Source organism: Onychostoma macrolepis, chromosome 17, assembly GCF_012432095.1.
Source record: "Onychostoma macrolepis isolate SWU-2019 chromosome 17, ASM1243209v1, whole genome shotgun sequence".
In the NCBI taxonomy this organism is placed as follows: Eukaryota; Metazoa; Chordata; class Actinopteri; order Cypriniformes; family Cyprinidae; genus Onychostoma; species Onychostoma macrolepis.
The window spans coordinates 12942921-12963544 of record NC_081171.1 but is presented as its reverse complement, the minus strand read 5'-3'; the positions used below and the strand labels follow the sequence as shown (position 1 = coordinate 12963544).

Here is a 20624-nt window from a genome sequence, read left to right as displayed (position 1 = left end):
TCAAATGGGGGTGTGTGTGTGTTTGTGTGTGTGTGTGTGTGTGTGTGTGTGTGTGTGGTGTGCTGCCTGTGGAACGGACGAATGAACCGTCACACAAAAATTAGAAAGGCAGGAACACCTTATTTACTGCTTTTATTTTTATGCATAAATATATTTAGCCACTACTTCATTTAATATCAAGTTAAATATAAGTTTTTATAGGCTATTATTTTCATGAAATAATAATTTCTATGATGTAAGTCGTATGTGTGCTTTAAAATTGTGATGCTATTGTTTTAGCCGACTTGACTAGTGTTAAGAAGTTATTTGCAGAGGGAAAGTTGCAATCACTTGTTGAGTTTAACGGCAGCACCAGCGACACCAGCAACTTGACATCAGTCTGATATCCAAGTGTTTCAGCGCGTTTTACCAGATGGGTGAAATCAGCAGCCTTCTCTTCTTCAATATAGTTTTACAACAGCGCCATCTTGTGGCGTGAGAGGAAGTGAATTTGGTAAAGGTAAATGCTTTTATTTTAAGTTTCTATTTTAAGAAAGCTATATTCAAGCTATATTTTGTATTACCATGTGCCCAGCTAACAAACATATTTTCTAAGAATACTATTCAACACGTTATGCGAACATTAAGGGAACATTCCATTGTATCATTTTGCAAACATTATGGAAATATTACTTTTGAATGATCTCTCAAACAGGTAGCGCATTTAAAAATAAATAAAACGTCAAATTTTTCTGAAAAAAAAAAACGTTCCATTATGGTTGTATAAATCATGATTTTGTGCTAATGTTTTGAGAACATTATTAAAGATCACATAGCCTACCTATGAACGAACATTCTATTAACATTACAGTTGTTCATAACTTTGAGAGAAAAGTACGAGAATGTTGCCTGTTAGTTGAGTGTGTTCCTTAGGTATTAAACCTTTGACTTTCTCTAGCACCAGTTGAGAAACAAGAGAAGAGACGTGGATAGAGATATTTTTGTAAACATACAAACTCATCAGATGGCACAGAATGATTCATTTATTCACTTGGTTTCAAAGATAATATTACGTTTCACAGCCAAGATATTACAGGTGTTCAATCATATATTTACATACAAGCTTTTGTATAGTGAATAAATCAATTTTACATACACACTTACATAACATTAATGTCACTAAGAGAAAAGTAATCCATTGATCAGAAAGTTGAATCATATTACACTCTTGGCATTGAATGAAAAAATAAAAACAATACTGGTTATATTATCACATATATTATAAATACTCAGTTATACAGAACAAACTTCTTGCATGAACATGAACAAATGCCAAGAATAAATGGATTTAATAAGTGACTTGCATTGCTAGTGCATTTCTTACAAGCTACATATCTAAACAAAAATAAACAATGTCTCATGCATTTCCTTGCTTTTGGCTGAAATAGTTAACAGGAGTGTAAGCTTCATTTTGAGGCTCTTTCTCCTATACTTGTACACTGCAGCAGGACTGTGGTTAATTTCCCTTCAATACACTGTATATCAAACCGGCAGTGATACCCTATAGATATTAAAACACATTACCATCTTGCGCTGAGAATGCTTGTGCTTTCCTGTAATAATTTCATGTGCCATTAGCACAGCCACAAAAATCAGCTGCTTCTTTCTGCCTTCAGTCACTGTCTAGGTCTTTGTGTATTCCTACCTTGCCCATGCTAACAGACTCTATGCACTGCCTGTAAAAGCTAACAATTTGAAATTGGCCGAGTTTGAAGGCCATACTCATAATGGCCATGCCTGTGATAATAAACAAAAAGGTAACCATGAAGTAATTTGGGTGTTTGGGCACAATGTCACCAAAGCCAATGGTGGTCAAGGTGATGAAGGTAAAATAAAAGGCATCAAAATGGCCCATCTGCTTCTCCCAGCATCTCAGAATTTGACTGCAGACCACCATATATGCAAATACCACCAGCAAGATGACCAGCAGAGGGACTTTAAAGCGGTCCATCTCCTGTCCGATGCCAATGAAAAACTTGGAGCTGGCTTTTGTGGGTGGCATACGGTCGAGGTCTGGGCATGAGCAAGATTTTGTCAGAGTGGTTTTGAGCTTGAAGTTCTCCTTAATAATCATGCGGTCAAAGACCTCTTTGTTGTTACGTATCTGCATGGAAGTGCGTCTGAGGGACGACTGGGTTTTTATCACCTGTTGAATGTTCCTTGTCTCGTGCATCATAACATCCTGGCTGAACATATAGGTGCCGTCGGTTTCAGCACCTTGAACTTGTTTTGGAGACGATGCCTTTTCATGCCTGTGAATGCATGAGCGATGTATCTTCCATTCTCCGAAGAACAGGCTGAGGCGAGTGTACGCTTTAGAAAGAAGAACAGCTAAGATATCTCCCACATCTGAGATGACTAGCAGCATGAGAGGGATGCCCACCATCGCATACAGGATACAAGCCACCTTGCCTTCATAAGTCACTGGATACATACGTCCATAACCTGTTATACAAGAAAAACAGAGCAGAACTGAGAGTTAGAAATTCTATTTCTTACAGAATTTCCACTTTTTTTTCACCTATTAGACCAATGGGTCTCAGTACTGCCATCTGCTGGATGTCGTTATCAGTGCATCAGTAATGCAATGTATAATAATAATGCATAATAATAATTTATTACTTTATACAATGAGATGGCCTGAAACTGTCCTCATAGTATGAGGCCATACATTTATTTGAGATTTTAATAGGTTATTTTCATGGTCACATGGTTGCTATTTTTTATTTTATCAAGTACTTTCTCCCCAAAGTTCACCTGTTTTGCTGTCCCATTTTGTTCAAGCATCAAAGCCAAATTATTCAAAATTTCAAAGCAATCAAAAACATAAGGTTGTTCAACATCTGTAATTGCTTTGTCAGACAACAAATTGTTGCCACTATTTGGGTAGGTGATAATATCTTTTTTTATTATTGTTATTATATATATATATTTTTTTATCAGAGCAAGTGTCAGAGAGGTTGATGTAAAAAAGAATACGATACAGACGGAAAGTAAGAGAAAGAGAGATTAACTCATCTGAACTCATCAGCCTCAGTTGCCTCAAAAAACAATACTCATTAAAGTTAGCTGCTGAGATATGCCCTTCCTAGATAACATAATGGACATCCACAGCAATAGACTGCTGCGTTTGGCACTTTTGCATAATGCTTTTCTGCAAGAAGTCCTGAAAGATGAAAGTTTACATTCAGTTAACATCTGAGCTGTGGTTAGCTGTGACTTACAATTAGAGTGGAGAGATTTTTTTCCCCCACATCCTCCACAACTGTGAATGTAAAAGAATAAAGATATGCCACTGAATGCAGACAAAAGATGTGTTGCTTCCATGTGATTCTGTGTGGTAAATCATAATTTTATTACCATGCCTCTCTGAAGAGAGGCCCATTAACGGTTTGCTGGAAATGGTTTTGCTGGTTTGAGCTAGTGTGTAAATCAGCTGGTGCATAATTCCAGACTCTGCCCCTCTGTATTGGCACACTGTCTGTATCTTGCTGGCAATTGCTTGAAAAACACGTTTATCTTTGTCTGAAACTTGTATTTTCCATCCAATATTTTTTAAGCTACAGCCTAGTCAGGCAATGGGCATGTGACCTGAGTTTGAGATCTTTCTTGAATTTCCTGTGCCTCCCTGTTGTTTCCTGTTTCATCTACACTTTCTTATCTAAACATCTGAATATGTTTTGATAACTCTCACAAGTTTGAATAAACTTTTTACAAGTTTAGTTTTTGAAGTTTTCTTCATAAATTATTCTATTTTCAAATGTCTGCTCTAGGAGTAGGCCTACGTAAAAAAAAAAAAAAAATATATATATATATATATATATATATATATATATATTGGTGAGTGGATATGAAAAGCAAAAAGGGCAGATTGCTTTATGGCAGAAATGCACGTGTAAAGCTATACACTGTAATTATGACTGAAGTGAATTCCACTCACTTAACTGTATTGGGCACCGAAGTCGCAAAAATACACCAACTACATACAGTTGCTGAAATTAATTTGATATTGACAATTTAAAACTTAATATTAATATTTGTGTTTACATACAGCTGTGTTAGTTAAAAAAAAACATAATAATGGTATTGCAGGATCTTCATAATATATTTCAATATATGCTTGTTTGGCAAGTGCATAATGGTAGAGGACCATAACCATCTCATCTACATAATTTATCTCTCAGCTTAACCTTTTGCCCACTGTATGAATAATGCAACACAAAATAAATCCAGAAGTCTTTTCAGTGTCTTACACCTTCCATAGGAGTCTCATCCAGTTTATACTCACTGATCTTAATGGATAGCCACATGATTTAATGAAAAAAGTCAAAAGTAATCCTTAACATGCTGATGGTGACACCTGTTTTCTGTTTTATCATGGTTAAGCTTGTTACTGTGGGAAACGGTGCAATTGTGTGTGCACTGCAAGAGAAACAATCAAAGGTCAGAGCTTCTCAAGCAAATAACAAACTCAATTGTGCACTGAATGCAACAACACTTCGAGACAAAGACAGACTTAAAATATCTTGGTTCAAGTTAAAACTCAACAAAACAGAAATCTTCACAAACGTTGTGAAGTGCCAGAAAAATAAGTCTACTCACCTACAGTAGTGAACAATGTACAGCAGAAGAAAAGTGAACCGTAGAAGCTCCAGTTCTGATACTCCGTTTCATTGCGGAATTTGGTCAAAATAATTCCTATTTTACTGAATAACACTTCCTGTGTTGAGGCATCTAATTAATAAAATGAAACGGGGAAGACGATAATTAAAACGTAAGCCTAACATAAATACCTTATTTAAAAATACATAAATATTTACATTACAAGTGTACATTAGCTAGCATACTATACTGTATCACATTAAAAAAATAGAATAATTTAAACGCAGTGAAACAACACAAAACCGATAGATTATAATAAATGATAAACTCAAGGTAAAACCTGTGTGATTCTGCACTGTCTCCACCACTTTTCGCACCACCGCACTGATGTTCTCCGGCTCATTGAATGGTTTCTTCTCAATGTGTTGAAAGATCTGCGCGCCTAAAACCGCATATAAAATGAGTGAAAAAATAAGGAAAACATGAGGAAACAAACGCCAAAACAGTCTCGCACATCTTCGTTTTGAGTCTGACTTTCGTCCCTCTTCTACCTCCACGGACATCTCTCAGTCATTCAGAGAAGCGATAATGTCTGAGGAGATGAGACAGTGTTCTCATGGCAGTATGGTTAAGAGCCGGATGAACACCACCCCGCTCCAGAAACAAACCACAGACATAAACTGCCTGTTCAACTGTAATATTTAATATCTTAAACAATTACCTCACCGGAGTCACAGCTGTACGCCCACAAAATACCTCTTTAAACTCTTGTAGCGTTTCAACACACAACTGGTTAAGAAATAGCCTATTTTACGAAGAGACTACAAGCAGTGTATCTCAGCTGGGAAGTCCATTGTGAACGCATTGGGAGCGACAGGTGCAGATATTTGCACCCAGTGTGCACCCTGACTGGACATTTGTCGTTCCCAAAAAAGCGTGCCTTTTTGTGTCCACATGAACGTGCGCAAACATTGTTTTTGTGTTAACAGTTGTGAAATTATGTGTAGCTAAATCTATAGTTTAGTGTTGAATATCCCTGCTAAAAAAAAAACAATAGAATCCCAATAGAAACCATCACAGAAATTCCAATGGTTTCCATTAAAATACCATTAGCTTTTTCCAGTAAAACCATTCCTTTTTGTAGTGTGTTTTGGGCATTCTTTCAATAGGATTTAACATCCCACCAATAGAATCCATCACATACCAGTAGACACCATTATAGTTTCCATTAAAACCAATTACAATTCCCATTATAACCATTAAATCCATTACATTTTCTATTGTGTTTTGGGCAGTGTTTTATTGTTTTTTTCAGCAGGGATGACAGTAGGTCACTTGTGATGTTTACGTTATAATGCAAAGCGTTTGAGAGGCGAACGTTTTCTATGGTTACTTTATAGGCTAATATCTGTTCGTTTGCGTGTATTAAATATAAATACAGTCATGGCCAAAAATATCGGCACCCTTGGTAAATATGATCAAAGAAGGCTGTGAAGATTTATCTGCATTGTTAATCCTTTTGATCTTTTATTTAAAAAATTCACAAAAGTCTAACCTTTCATTGGATAATAAGAATTTAAAATGGGGGGAAATATCATTATTAAATGTTTTTTTTCTAATACACATTGGCCACAATTAACGGCACCCTTTTATTCAATGCTTTTTTAAACCTCCATTTGCCAGTTTAACAGCTCTAAATTTTCTCGTATAACGCCCGATGAGGTTAGAGAACACCTGACAAGAGATCAGAGACCATTCCTTCATCCAGAATCACTCCAGACCCTTTAGATTCCCAGCTCCATGTTGGTGCTTCTCCTCTTCAGTTCACCCACTCATTTTCTATAGGGTTCAGGTCAGAGGACTGGATTGGCCAGAAGAAGCTTGGTTTTGTGCTCAGTGACCCATATTTGTGTTGTTTTTGAAGTTTGTGTTTGGATTATTGTACGGTTGCATGGCCTATTATAAGATTTCTAACAGTCAGTCACTTGATTTTTTATCTGTTGGTATTTGATAGAATCCATGATGCCATGTGTCTAAACAAGATGTCCAGGACCTCCAGCAGAAATATAGGCCCACAACATCAAAAATACAGCAGTATATTTCATTGTACACATGGGGTACTTTTTATCCCTGTGTTCATCAAACCTATCTTGAGTGTTTGTTGCTAAAAAGCTCATTTTTTAGTTTCATCTGACCATAGAAGCCAGTCCCGTTTGAAGTTCCAGTCGTGTCTGATAACTGAATATGCTGGAATTTGTTTTTGGATGAGCTAGGAGAATTTTTCTTGAAACCCTCCCAAACAACATGTGGTGATGTAGGGGCTGTTTGACAATTTTTTTTTAAGGTTTTCTGACCTCGAGACTCAACTATTTTCTGCAATTCTCCAGCTGTGGTCCTTGGAGAGTCTTTAGCCACTCCTTTTCACCGTGCATTAGGACGCTATAGACACATGTCCTCTTCCAGGCAGTTTCGTAACATTTTATGTTGATTGGAAATTCCTAATTATTGCCCTGATGGTGGAAATGGGAATTTTCACCGCTCTAGCTCTTTTCTTAAAGCCACTTCACTAATTTGTGAAGCTCAATTATCTTTATAATTTCATGTTCATAATCACCCTGGAGTGCTCAAAATTGTGAATATGAATGGGAATATACTTCAGAGATATTTTACTCATAAGAATTTCTAGGGGTGCCAATAATTGTGTCCATCGTGTATTTGAGAAAAACATTTATTTCATAATGATATTTCCCCCCATTTAAAAATCTTATTATCCAATGAAAGGCTAGATTTTAGTTTTTTAAATAAAAGATCAAAAGGATTAACAATGCAGATTAATTTTCACAGCCTTCTTTGATTTACCAAGGGTGCAAACATTTTTGGCCATGACAAAGTTGTATTCTATCTTTGTGGTTAAAAGTTCTTATGTGAAGGAAAAGCAGCCAACAAGTAGCCTACTCAACACCTCTGGAAACTCCTTTAAGATTGTTGGAAAACCATTCCAGGTGACTCAGGAGGCTGAGTGAGAGAACGCCAAGACTGTCATCAAAGTAACAGGTGGCTACTTTGAAGAATCGAAAATATAAAACATATTCAGTCTTATTTAACAAGTTTTTGTTGACTAGGCTACATAATTCCATATTTGTTCTGCTACAATTTTAATGTCTTCACTCTTAGAAATAAAGGTGCTTCACAATGCCATAGAAGAACCTTTGTCTAAATGAAACCTGTAACATCTGAAGAACCTTTCTGTTTCACAAAAGGTTCTTTGTGACGAAAGAAGGTTCTTCAGATTATAAAAAGGTAAGAAAGAGATGGTTCTTCTATGGCATCGCTGATGAGAGTGTTCAGTATTAACATACAGTGTTGAAAATAATACAAATAAAGAAAACCCACTGAAGGACAAGGTGTGTCCAAACTTCTGACTGGGATAGATAGATAGATAGATAGATAGATAGATAGATAGATAGATAGATAGATAGATAGACAGATAGATAGATGATAGATAGATAGATAGATGATGGATGGATGGATGGATGGATGGATGGATGGATGGACGTACAGACATATAGCTATATCCAGATATATAAAAATTTTATTAAACTTGCATATTAAAATATTACAATGCTCATCACACATCAAAATGATTTTGTTAGCTGTGAGAATCTGGTCATTGATTTCAGTACCTGTGCATTTTAGGTGTGGCCTTTTACTAGTATCTTCACATGTTTGAATTATTTATGACCATACTGCCACGCACTTACATCTTACTCTTGTGCATCTTTAGTGTTTCGGTTATGCAAAAACTGCAATGGATGTTGAAGATGCACTTGATGAGTCACTTATAGCTTATTAACTCGCAAGTGATGCACTTATGGGGAAATAAAGTCTCACTGAAACCATTCTGCTATACACACATATCATGACTATCTGTGTCAGCACACTTCTGGTCTCACTTTCACTTCACATCAAACTGAATCTTAAAACAGAAGCAGTGTGACTGCCCTTTACAACCCATATAAAGAAAACCATTCTTTGTATATACCTGGCTTTGGAATGCTGTCAGAAGCTTTGACAGCACCTTTGTCTGGTTAATGTTCTAAATGACTAAATATTTATGCAGAAAGCCATAGTGTTTGCCACCCACAGATTCCAGATCAGCTACTGGGCAGACGCAGCTTTTGACCATTGTGGAAAATTATGTCATTTTGTTGATCTGTAAGCAATCCCATATAAACAATGGCATTCCTCAGTCTGAGACTTGTGTTTGAGTGTTGCCCATCACGGGTGAACTCATAGGGAAGATTTACACATCCTCTAGCTCTTGCGTGTTCTTTTAAACTAAAAATAGGAAAGTATACTTTTAGTTTACTTTTTATGTACTTCTCAGAAATATACTTAAAATGACATTTATGTATACTTGACTTATACTTAGAAAAAGTCTAAATATACAGTATTTGAGCTAAACTTGTGCTCCTACAATCCGTATTTTCATTGTTATATGGTAGGGGGCGCTAGTACACATCTTCTGTACAGAATTTCCAAAAAACACAAGTGAAGAAGAAACCGAAACAAGAGCTGTGTCTGAAACCGCTCCCTATCCACTATATAGTGCACTATATCGGGTGTCAGCCATTTTGTAGTGCTGTCCGAACGGCTTCATTCCCTACATTCGTTCACTACTTTTTACCCACAATGCATTCTGATTTCGAGTGTACAACCGATGTACACTCGCTGAAGCACTATTTCCCACAATCCAATGCGGAGAACCGACGAGCTGTTAGAGAGAGCGGGAGCGAGCGAGTTTGAACGAGAGATTCCGTTTAATTTGCAAAAATGATGATTTTGGTGGATTTTTAAAAATGTTCGTTGGTAGTGTATTCATTCTGATGTCAAATTAACGGTCGTCTGAGGGCGCTCTACGGCCATCTTATTTGAGTGCAAAAACGCTGCTCGGGAGAGTTTTAAGATACTTCAAACAATAAATACATACAATTATTAATGTGTGCTAATGTGAGTTTATTTTTGTTGACAATATTTTAATAGTATTTAATGATTATGACCATATTACAGAACAAATGAATAATATACCATCAATGAAACCACAAAGCTGATTACAATAGTCATTTTAAGTGTTATTGCTATTATTTTCTAAAATGAGGTACATGAAATATAAAAGTACATCGAAGATGTTTTTGCAACAGTCAAGTCTCACGCGCAGACACGTAACCGTCCGAATCCGTTCACTTCATTTCGTTCACTCCTTTCTAATATAGTGCACTCAACTGCCTTACACTATATAGGGATTAGTGAATGAGTGAACGAGTGACCGATTTCAGACACAGCTAAAATACTTCTACATGTAATCTAACACCATCATCTGACATCATCGAAACTGTGTAACGTTGTTATGGAATAAAATGTCAACCAACCCAGACAGCAAGCCAACATTGAAAAACATTGTTTTTCCATCTGAATCATCATTATGGTTGATGTTGAAATTTCAATGCAAAATAAATGTTGAATCACCATTACCATATCGATGAAAACCTGATGTTATTAATGTTGATGGCAACAATATTGGAACAACATTGATCTATAGTTATCTTTATGATTGATTAAGCATTGATATTTGGTTTACCGGGCGATCGCTGAATGTGTTGAAAAGTCATTGATTTATAGTTGACCGGGAAACGACGCTGTTGTTGAAGAGTCATCGGCATATAGTTGACCGGGAAATATGATTGAAAATCCATCGATTTTTGGTTGACCGGGAGATCAACAACGTACTGCACCGGACACAGCTCATTTCTGGACCTTGGCACAAGCGTACAGGTAAGCTTGCTTAATGTTCGATATGAATTGTACCAAATCAAATACTGTTAGGTTGATCGTTAACATGATGGTTAATGTAGTAACCGACGCAGTGCTGCAGTCACTGAAATAGATTTTTGTTTTAATGTGTCACAAATCTGCCAAAAGTACTTGATCTCTTCTAGGTTATAAAGTTAGCAAAACCTCATTGGTCCAGTCTATTTTTGTGACAGCTAGCTCAAAATACATGTCTGTACCCATTGCTAGTGTCGTGAAATCTATTAACACAGCACCGCTATTTCTTCTGACCGCCGGAGAACACCGGCGGAACCAACGCTAGCATAGTGCTCTACCCACAGCAGCGGCGGGCCAGAATTACACAAAAGACATGGTTTACCTTTACTTTATTCAATGCAGAACTGTCTCGAGTTGTAACGTTAACTGGAAATGCCGATTAGACCATCTCGTAATAGCCTACAAATCCAAAATATGAATAATCCTCGAGCAGGGCTGCGATGTGCGATACAGTTTTGTAACTCCATTGTGTTTGTTTTCAGAAATGATAACAGTCGTTTTATACTAGTGCTTATGCGATATCACGATTTTTGATGATCTTCTGCACCTTTTCTGAGCGCGGGGAAGCGCTGTTATACAGCGCCTGACAACCGGGCCTGGCGTCTTAGCCCCACATACTTCATTTAGAAACAATTAAAATGCCTCGTTAATTTATTAGCCTGTTTTTGCGGTGAGATTTATGCATATTCCTCCATGCACCCAGTATTTAAGCAGAAATTAATGTGCAATTTAGTCAACCAGAAAAATCGTTCGTCTATGGTAACTCTAATCAATACATTTACTATTTAATTAGTTATAAGTATCCAGTTATTTATATTTAATTTGTTGAGTTAACAATTAGTTCTGATTTAATAAAATAATAAACATGATTTTTTTTTTTTAGAGTCACTTGGCCTCATAAATTGTCCTTATGTAGGGCTGTCGCGATAACCGCAATATTGCAATACCGCGCTATTGATGAGCATAACCGCAGAGGAATGCAACAACCGCAGCAACCGCGATATTTCAGTGTTTTCTTTTTTGTAAGGTTGTGCCCTTCTTGTTTTACACTTCGTGCATGTGTACTGAATATTACTAATGATAACAATGTGTATCATGCTGATTTGCACTTAAGCCTAAACAGACAGCGAATGAGAGAGAGAGATTGACTGATCGCGTGCGATTACCTGCGTCTGTCCTTCAGGCCGAGTCATTTGTGAAAACAGGTTGTCATGTCCAAGGAAAGTGAAATAGCATCAACGCTCTGCTGGTCAGCTGAGCCTTTAAAAGTGGCGCTCAAAGTTAAAATGATTTAAACAGCGTGTTTCATTACAAATCTCTGAATGAATCAGCGCTTTTGAACGTGTAGTTGAATGAACGGATTAAAGGCTCACTCAAAGACAGTCTCTTGACGCCACCTTGAGGCAAAACAATGAAGCTGCACTGACGTCTAGAACACGCAGGTGAAATATCAACAGAAAAAGTATCTTGTCAGTCAGATTCGAGGATCAGAACTAACTGTTATATATATATATATATATATAGGCTAACAATATACTAATGATCTTATTGTCAGGTTTAAGTTTAGTTATGTGGACCGTTATTTTGTCATTCTCTTCTGTTTACTTCACTTCCTGTTTCAACGCGATTTAGTTTCGGTTTTATTGGTTTCTGAATATGACCTCCTTACATCGTAATATGCGCGGTAATACCGCACACCGCGCTATTGAGCCACTCAAAATTACCGCAAGGGAAATTCCTTAACCGCGACAGCCCTATCCTTATGCACTGCAAGCTAATCCTTTGCCTCCCTTTAATTCGAATACATCCATGAACATATTGGGCAGTTTTTAAAAGTGCTTTGAATGTAGTCCGTCTTACACAGCCTCGACAAAAATGCGTTTCTACCCAGAAATATAAAATGATTTACCTAACTATGAGATGGCAAGATGAGAGAGGGGGTAAAATCTTTGCGTGGCAGGTGGAGCTGCCACTCGACCAGTCACGGATGTTCCATTCAGACATTATAGCACATGTGACAGAAAATTACGTGATGTGACGTGATATAGGTATCTTGTACTTAAATATAGTGAACGGAGTCCATTATTCATGAATAAAAATTGTTCAGTCTTTAGAAAAACCTTTGCTAGCCCAGTTTAAAAGAACATGTTATCATCTGCTTTGTGGGGAAATACTCAGGGCAGTGGATGATTCTGAATTAAATTGCTGTTTACTGACACTGTGATTTACTTTTTGTCCTTTTTTTCAGATCATTAATCCACATCGTTTTTCAAGTAAGCAAGTCTTTAGTATAATAAGCCTCATCTGAAGTGGCTGCGCTACGCCCCAGACTGAGCGGGAGGAGCTGGAAGACAGACGCAGCAGGAGTTGGCACTTTAAAAGAAAAAAAAAAAAAAAGAAATAATACAATAAAAATGATTGTTTAATTTTTAAAGAATGCGTGGGGTGTCATTTGTGCTAGTCTAGGTTATAGCCTAAAGGTATAGTTTCTATTTTCTATATTTTGCTAGCCCATCCTGGCTGTCGATAAAGCAGGATTATAGCCTAATAATAATGTTTTTAATATTATATTAAAATTACAGACCTTCAGATTAAACCTGTGGTATACTAAAACACCATTGAAGTTTTGTTGATATGCTGGGATTTCAACATTGTTTCAATATCCATTGTAATCGAAATACCATTGAAATTCTGTTGATCTCTAGGTATGATTTAAACGTTGTTTCAATGATAATAGAGGGTGCAACATGATGAAGAATCAACATCAGAGTTCGACGTTGATTCAATGATTTTATCGTTGACAGCGGGATGTTGATTTAACATCGTTTCAATTACTATTTGCTATCTGGGAATGAAGAGGTAATAATGACTGTCAAGCTCTGGGGTGTTGATCGACTCCATCTATGTTTTGATTATCATTCTGAATCCAATTCATAGTCTTTTTTTCAGCTTTTTGTTCAAAATGTTGTTTATTTCTTTATTTTTATTTATTTATGAAACTTACCCACATTCAAGTGTTTAAAAAAAAGAATGCATGAAACTAGAATAAAATGTTTTTGTTTAAAGGCAGATACCCTGTTCTTTCTTTTGATGTTTTGTATGTTCAGATATTCATGTAACAAAATATATAGAAATTAATACCTACAGGTGCATCTCAATAAATTAGAATGTCGTGGAAAAGTTCATTTATTTCAGTAATTCAACTCAAATTGTGAAACTCGTGTATTAAATAAATTCAATGCACACAGACTGAAGTAGTTTAAGTCTTTGGTTCTTTTAATTGTGATGATTTTGACTCACATTTAACAAAAACCCACCAATTCACTATCTCAACAAATTAGAATACTTCATAAAACCAATAAAAAATACATTTTTAGTGAATTGTTGGCCTTCTGGAAAGTATGTTCATTTACTGTATATGTACTCAATATTTGGTAGGGGCTCCTTTTGCTTTAATTACTGCCTCAATTCAGCATGGCATGGAGGTGATCAGTTTGTGGCACTGCTGAGGTGGTATGGAAGCCCAGGTTTCTTTGACAGTGGCCTTCAGCTCATCTGCATTGTTGGGTCTGGTGTCTCTCATCTTCCTCTTGACAATACCCCATAGATTCTCTATGCGGTTCAGGTCTGGTGAGTTTGCCGGCCAATCAAGCACAATAACACCATGGTCATTGAACCAGCTTTTGGCAGTGTGGGCAGGTGCCAAGTCCTGCTGGAAAATGAAATCAGCATCTCCATAAAGCTTGTCAGCAGAAGGAAGCATGAAGTGCTCTAAAATCTCCTGGTAGATGGCTGCGTTGACTGTGGACTTCAGAAAACACAGTGGACCAACACCAGCAGATGACATGGCAGCCCAAATCATCACTGACTGTGGAAACTTCACACTGGACTTCAAGCAACATGGATTCTGTGCCTCTCCACTCTTCCTCCAGACTCTGGGACCTTGATTTCCAAATGAAATGCAAAATTTACTTTCATCTGAAAAGAGGACTTTGGACCACTGAGCAACAGTTCAGTTCTTTTTCTCCACAGCCCAGGTAAGACGCTTCTGACGTTGTCTCTGGTTCAGAAGTGGCTTGGTAGCCCTTTTCCTGAAGATGTCTGAGCGTGGTGACTCTTGATGCACTGACTCCAGCTTCAGTCCACTCCTTGTGAAGCTCTCCCAAGTGTTTGAATCAGCTTTGCTTGACTGTATTCTCAAGCTTGCGGTCATTCCTGTTGCTTGTGCACCTTTTCCTACCCAAATTCTTCCTTCCAGTCAACTTTGCATTTAATATGCTTTGATACAGCACTCTGTAAACAGCCACACCTTTCAGTAATGACCTTCTGTGACTTAAAAATTTTTTCACGACATTCTAATTTATTGAGATGCACCTGTAAATAGGGACATAGTGTTATACTTAAAGTATGATGTAAAGTTCACTTAAAGAAAACTTACGAGTATACTTGCAGTATAAAACTACCAAACTAGTAGTTTACTGAGACTATACTTCAAAGTGTACTAAAAATGCTACTACAAGTATTTAATTAGTAAACTAGATGATCCGACGGTAGCTGCTTGCATTGCAGCCTGTTTGAGTGACATTTCTAAATGGATGAAAGACCATCACCTTCAGCTCAACCTTGCCAAGACAGAACTGCTCGTGGTCTCAGCCAATCCATTACTTCACCACAACTTCTCTATACAGCTGGGTTCGTCAACCATAACTCCTTCCAGGACGGCCAGGAACCTTGGAGTTGTGATCGATGATCAGTTAAGCTTCACAGACCATATTGCTACAATGGCCCGTTTCTGCAGATTCGCCTTATACAACATTAGGAAGATTAGACCCTTCCTGTCGGAGCATGCCGCACAACTCCTCGTCCAAGTTCTTGTTCTCTCCAGACTGGACTATTGTAATGCTCTCTTGGCGGGCCTTCCCACATGCACTATCAAGCCTCTGCAACTGATCCAGAATGCAGCAGCCAGAGTGGTCTTTAATGAACCAAAGAAAGCTCACGTTACCCCTCTCTTCATCAGGTTACACTGGCTACCAATAGCCGCTCGCATCAAATTCAAGGTACTGATGTTTGCCTACAAGACGACAACTAGCACTGCACCAATATATCTAAACTCACTAGTTCAAACTTATGCACCTTCCAGAAGCTTCCAGAATGCAAGTGAACGACGCCTTGTGGTGCCATCACAAAGAGGTACCAAATCCCTCTCTCTGACCTTTTCCTGGACTGTGCCCAGCTGGTGGAATGACCTCCCAATCACAATTCGAACAGCTGAATCTTTATCCATTTTCAAAAAACATCTAAAGACGCATCTTTTTCGCCAGCACCTGACCAACTAATACTAACACTTACCTATTCTATCTATTTAAAAAAAAAAAAAAAAACCCTAGCTACGTGTACTGTGCTGGGCTAACTGAAACTTTTCATGGCACTTGTATACTGCTGCACTCTCGATGGTCTCATTGCTTCTACTGTTCTCATATTGTAAGTCGTTTTGGATAAAAGCGTCTGCTAAACGATTAAATGTAAAATGTAAATGTAAACTATCAGTATACATGTTCACTTTTAGTATAGTTGCAGTACAAGCTAAAAACATTGATGTAAACTAGTTGTGTACTCAAAGTTTACTGTTATACTTAAAGTAAACTTATATAATAGAAAGTGGGCCAATTTAGTCTCAAACAGTATTGAAATAGTACACAAAAATCGCAAAAATAACTGTCCACGCCTTTTCATTGCGTATCTTTAGCAAATCCTGTTTTTATTGCCAAAAGAGTTTTGTGCTGGTGCAAGTGGTTAGTAAATCTGCCAGCAAAATAAAAAGGTGACAAACATGATAAAAAATATAAATATAAAGAATCATCAAATGTGTCTGACTACGACTTACTTCATGAATATTTCAAAAACACTATACACTGTAAAAAATTTTGTTGTTTCAACTTAAAAAAGTAAGTGTTCGTGCTGCCTTAAAATGTCAAGTTATGTGAACTTAAATTGTGAAGTTGTCTTAACTGACAATAAAGTTGACAGGACTTACAAAAACAAGTGCAATAAACATCATTTAAGTTTTGTGAACTTAAATTGTGAAGTTGTCTCAACTAAGAATGAAGTTGATAGGACTTTATAAAACAAGTACAATAAACATTTAAGTTTTGTGAACTTAAATTGTTAAGTTGTCTTAACTAAAATGACAACTTGTCTTAACTGAGCATAAATCATCTGGATTTTATTTTTCCACTAAAACCAGTTCATTAACTGATACTTTAAACATACAGTAATGTACTGCATAAACAAAACAGCATAAAATACAGAGTAATGTTCTGCATGAACAATACTGAATAAAGCATACAGTGCTGTACTGCATAAAACAAATGCACTGCATGAACAATACTGTACAAACATAAAGTAACGCCTCTGGCTTGCTCAGTTGGGGACACTTAATTTCTAGCGATTATTGCCGATTTCATTGCACAGATACTATTTAAACTAAACTGAGCTACACAATGACATCTCTGAACTCAATAATGAAATGACTTTAACTGAAAATTGAGTGTTTAATCTTATACATTACTGACACTCTATCCTCCAATTTGATACTGTTAAGTGCTTTGACACAATCTGTATTGTTAAAAGCGCTATATAAATAAAGGTGACTTGACTTAATGTACATTAACAATAACACTGTATAAACAGAAAACAAGTGTCTAAAAATCAAACAAGATATTTTTATATTGAGTTACATATATTAGCACTGCATAAAGTACCACGTCAAGAATTGAACATTCATCGTTTTAAAACAACCAGAAATTCACCAGGCTAAATCATGAACAAAAAGGCACACATCATATACCTTTCAGTTAGGACACTACACAGTTTTGCGAAGTAGTCTATTTTTCAGTCCATGCACCAGAACACTGATCACCTCCAAGGTCAATGAAAATCTTTTGAATGACCTCAAATGTGTAGCGTAGTTTTTTGGGATAATCAATATTAAGCGCAAAAATCAGCCCGACTAGTAGAGCGGCAGCATGAGGGAGGTCTATGGCATCTCTCAGGGCAATCTGTTCCTCCAGCACCACGTAGTAGTCAAGGGCATCATCTCCATCAGGAATTATGAGAATGCCCACATCCATTCCTGCCGTCACATGGTCTTCAATGTCGGTTTCCTACAGTAAGTGTATTATCAAAATATTTACTCAATGTCAGTTATTTTATTGAAAGTGTATAACAGTTTTTAGCAGAAATATATTTTGACGGGAGGAGCCAACGACAGACACAGTGGGTGTGGCGTCAGGCCTCGGAGAGGCTTTTATTAACAAAATAAAGTGTCCAGGGGAAGAAGTGTCCAAAATAAACAGGGGGTCTGGTGTCCTCGTCGTGCTGCGGGGCTTGTGCAGGAGGGCAGTGTTCCAAAAGGGGAAGGGTCCAGGGAAGGGGCGGAGTCCGGCGGCCGCACGCGCTCCCACTCTGGTCCGGGGCGCGAGGGCGGCGGCTTCATCACAGCGGCGGCTCTTACACGTCGTCCACGGCCTTTGGTAGGACTTGTACGGCCCGACATCCTGGTCCGGCGGCCGTAATACGGGTGCGGCTTCGTCCGGACCGCGGGTTCGGCAGCTCACGTCTTCGGTGGCGCGATGTCCCTCGCACCCTTCCTGGACCCACGAGGACACCAGCGTGCATGCACGGGGAAGAGACCGGTCTCGAGGAGGCGCTGGGCATTTAACAGCGGCGGTGATGAGGCTTCATTCAGTCCAGCTGTGCCTCATCACACGCCGCCAGCCGCGTTGATCCCACGCCTCCTCTCATCCACCCACTCCAGTCGGGAGCCTGGTGAAGGGCGGCGAATAAGGGACGGGGTGGTGATGATAATGAGGGGGAGGGCCACTGATCCGTCACAATATGTAGTGAAAGTATCTTAATTCTGAGACCCTTATCTGAGATAATTCTACATTAAATCATCCTACATAATGTAAGATTCTATGAAAATATTCTCAACAAACTACAGTTATATACAAACAAACCTTACCTATCGAGTCTACTGGATCCTCTTAGTCAGGACAGAAACAGGAAGATCAGGTGTAATTCTGCAAATAACAAAAGAATTACAGAACACACATGTTAGTAAAAATACTGCTCAACAAACTACAGTTATATACAAACAAACCTTACCTATCGAGTCTACTGGATCCTCTTAGTCAGGACAGAAACAGGAAGATCAGGTGTAATTCTGCAAATAACAAAAGAATTACAGAACACACATGTTAGTAAAAATACTGCTCAACAAACTACAGTTATATACAAACAAACCTTACCTATCGAGTCTACTGGATCCTCTTAGTCAGGACAGAAACAGGAAGATCAGGTGTAATTCTGCAAATAACAAAAGAATTACAGAACACACGTTAATAAAAATACTGCTCAACAAACTACAGTTATATACAAACAAACCTTACCGATCAAGTGTACTGGATCCTCTTAGTCAGGACAGAAACAGGAAGATCAGGTGTAATTCTGCAAATAACAAAAAGACAAGAATTACAGAACTCACATGTTAATAAAAATAAAAGCAAGGCAGATTGCAGAAATCTATTACATTTAACAGATAAACAATCCTCAGAGCCAAAACAAGCACACATGAATTACTAACAAACATGGCGAGGTTGCAGCGTTAAATTGAGAAAATATCAGAGGTTGCAGGTGTATTTTCAGTTCATCGTCTATAAAAATACATTATCTAACGTTAAATCATTTGTCTCTAATCAATACAACTTATTTAAGCGGAAAAAAAATCGTTCCCCCAAAGTACCGATTGCAATATGAAAGGCGTTAAATGGCTTACAAATAATTTTCATTCAAATGTGTAACGTTAGGACTATAGTTGGCCTACTCACCCAAAACTGACCAGGATGAAGCTCGAAGGCTCAGTTAACACATTTAAAAACAGGTTTCTGCTAACCCTAAAAGACTCATTTAACAGATAAACGACGCTGACATTTGAGGAAAAACTCAAGACTGGAGCAAGCACATGGTAGCGTAAAAGTGAGAAAATGGCGGTGGTTGCAAACAGACATTCATCGTCTTAAGTCATGTAGAAAGAAAAAAAAAATCAGTAAATTAAATTTCTAATGATGGGATTGTTTAAAGCGAATTATTTTCCCACCGAGTATTCAGTTTTCAATATGAAAAGCATTACATGACTTTGCTTACAAAGTTCAAGTAATTTTTGAACGCGAAACTGGTTTAAGGCGTTGGCCTGGTTTATACTACAATTAACGTTAGTTGACAAAATTGAATGTATTAAAACAATATCTTAGAAGTGAGTACAGAAGCACTCCAAATAATAAATGTCGTGACTCAATTAGAGATTAAAATCTATCTTTTAAGTAAAGTTATTTCACGTAGCGTATACTTTTCTGATATTCACAATGGCATTATCAGAGATGATAGACATTAAACAGATTTTGCATTACTCACCTTAAACTGACTAAGATGAAGGTCCACGGCTCAATTAACACGATGAAGAGCTGGTTTGTACTGTCTGCCAAAACAAATTTGAAAGATAACCGACGCAGGTATTTGAGGAGAAACTCCAGCAAGAACATCACAACGTTAAAGTGAGAAAATGGCGGTGCTACAGAAAGACTCTTCTGGCGTCATTAAGAAAAAAAAATCTAATTTCTTACTTCTTTTTTTTTTATCTAATCAATAGTACAATCAATTTTATCTAATTTGCCCATACAGTATTTCATTTTATAACATTTTAAATATGAAACTTGCAATATTTGGCTTACAATGGTCACATGATTTTTGCGCGCGAAACTGAATTAAGGCGGTGGTTGTTAAAATTATATATTAGGAGTGGCTACACAAACATTCTGAATATTAATGTTGTGGATCAATATGAGATTCAAATCTATTCGGTTAAACATTTTACATAAATTGACAGATACTTGGCATTCCTACCTTAAATTAATCAAGATGACCCTCGGTAGTTTAATTAAAACAACAACAACAAAACAAAACAGGTTGCAGCTGTCTGCAAAAACTTCTTATTCATTTTTTATTGGCGGCATGCAATCACCAATTGAGCATTACCC

General features: G+C 37.4%; 1 protein-coding gene and 1 long non-coding RNA gene across 2 annotated transcripts; both read right to left on the bottom strand.

Annotated features, from left to right (window-relative positions):
* Positions 1–999: 999 nt before the first annotated feature.
* kcnk18 (potassium channel, subfamily K, member 18) lies at positions 1000–5301 on the bottom strand. The gene is made up of 3 exons (XM_058750399.1): positions 4982–5301; positions 4642–4773; positions 1000–2484 (listed from the first exon to the last, which is right to left on the bottom strand). The coding sequence occupies exons 1-3, from the start codon at positions 5202–5204 to the stop codon at positions 1652–1654; spliced, it is 1188 nt and encodes a 395-aa protein (XP_058606382.1). The 5' UTR covers positions 5205–5301; the 3' UTR covers positions 1000–1651.
* A 10587-nt stretch (positions 5302–15888) lies between these two features.
* LOC131523756 (uncharacterized) lies at positions 15889–20479 on the bottom strand. The gene is made up of 6 exons (XR_009266843.1): positions 20002–20479; positions 18981–19038; positions 18840–18897; positions 18697–18754; positions 18554–18611; positions 15889–17693 (listed from the first exon to the last, which is right to left on the bottom strand). It is a non-coding gene; the product is annotated as an uncharacterized LOC131523756 (long non-coding RNA).
* Positions 20480–20624: the final 145 nt, after the last annotated feature.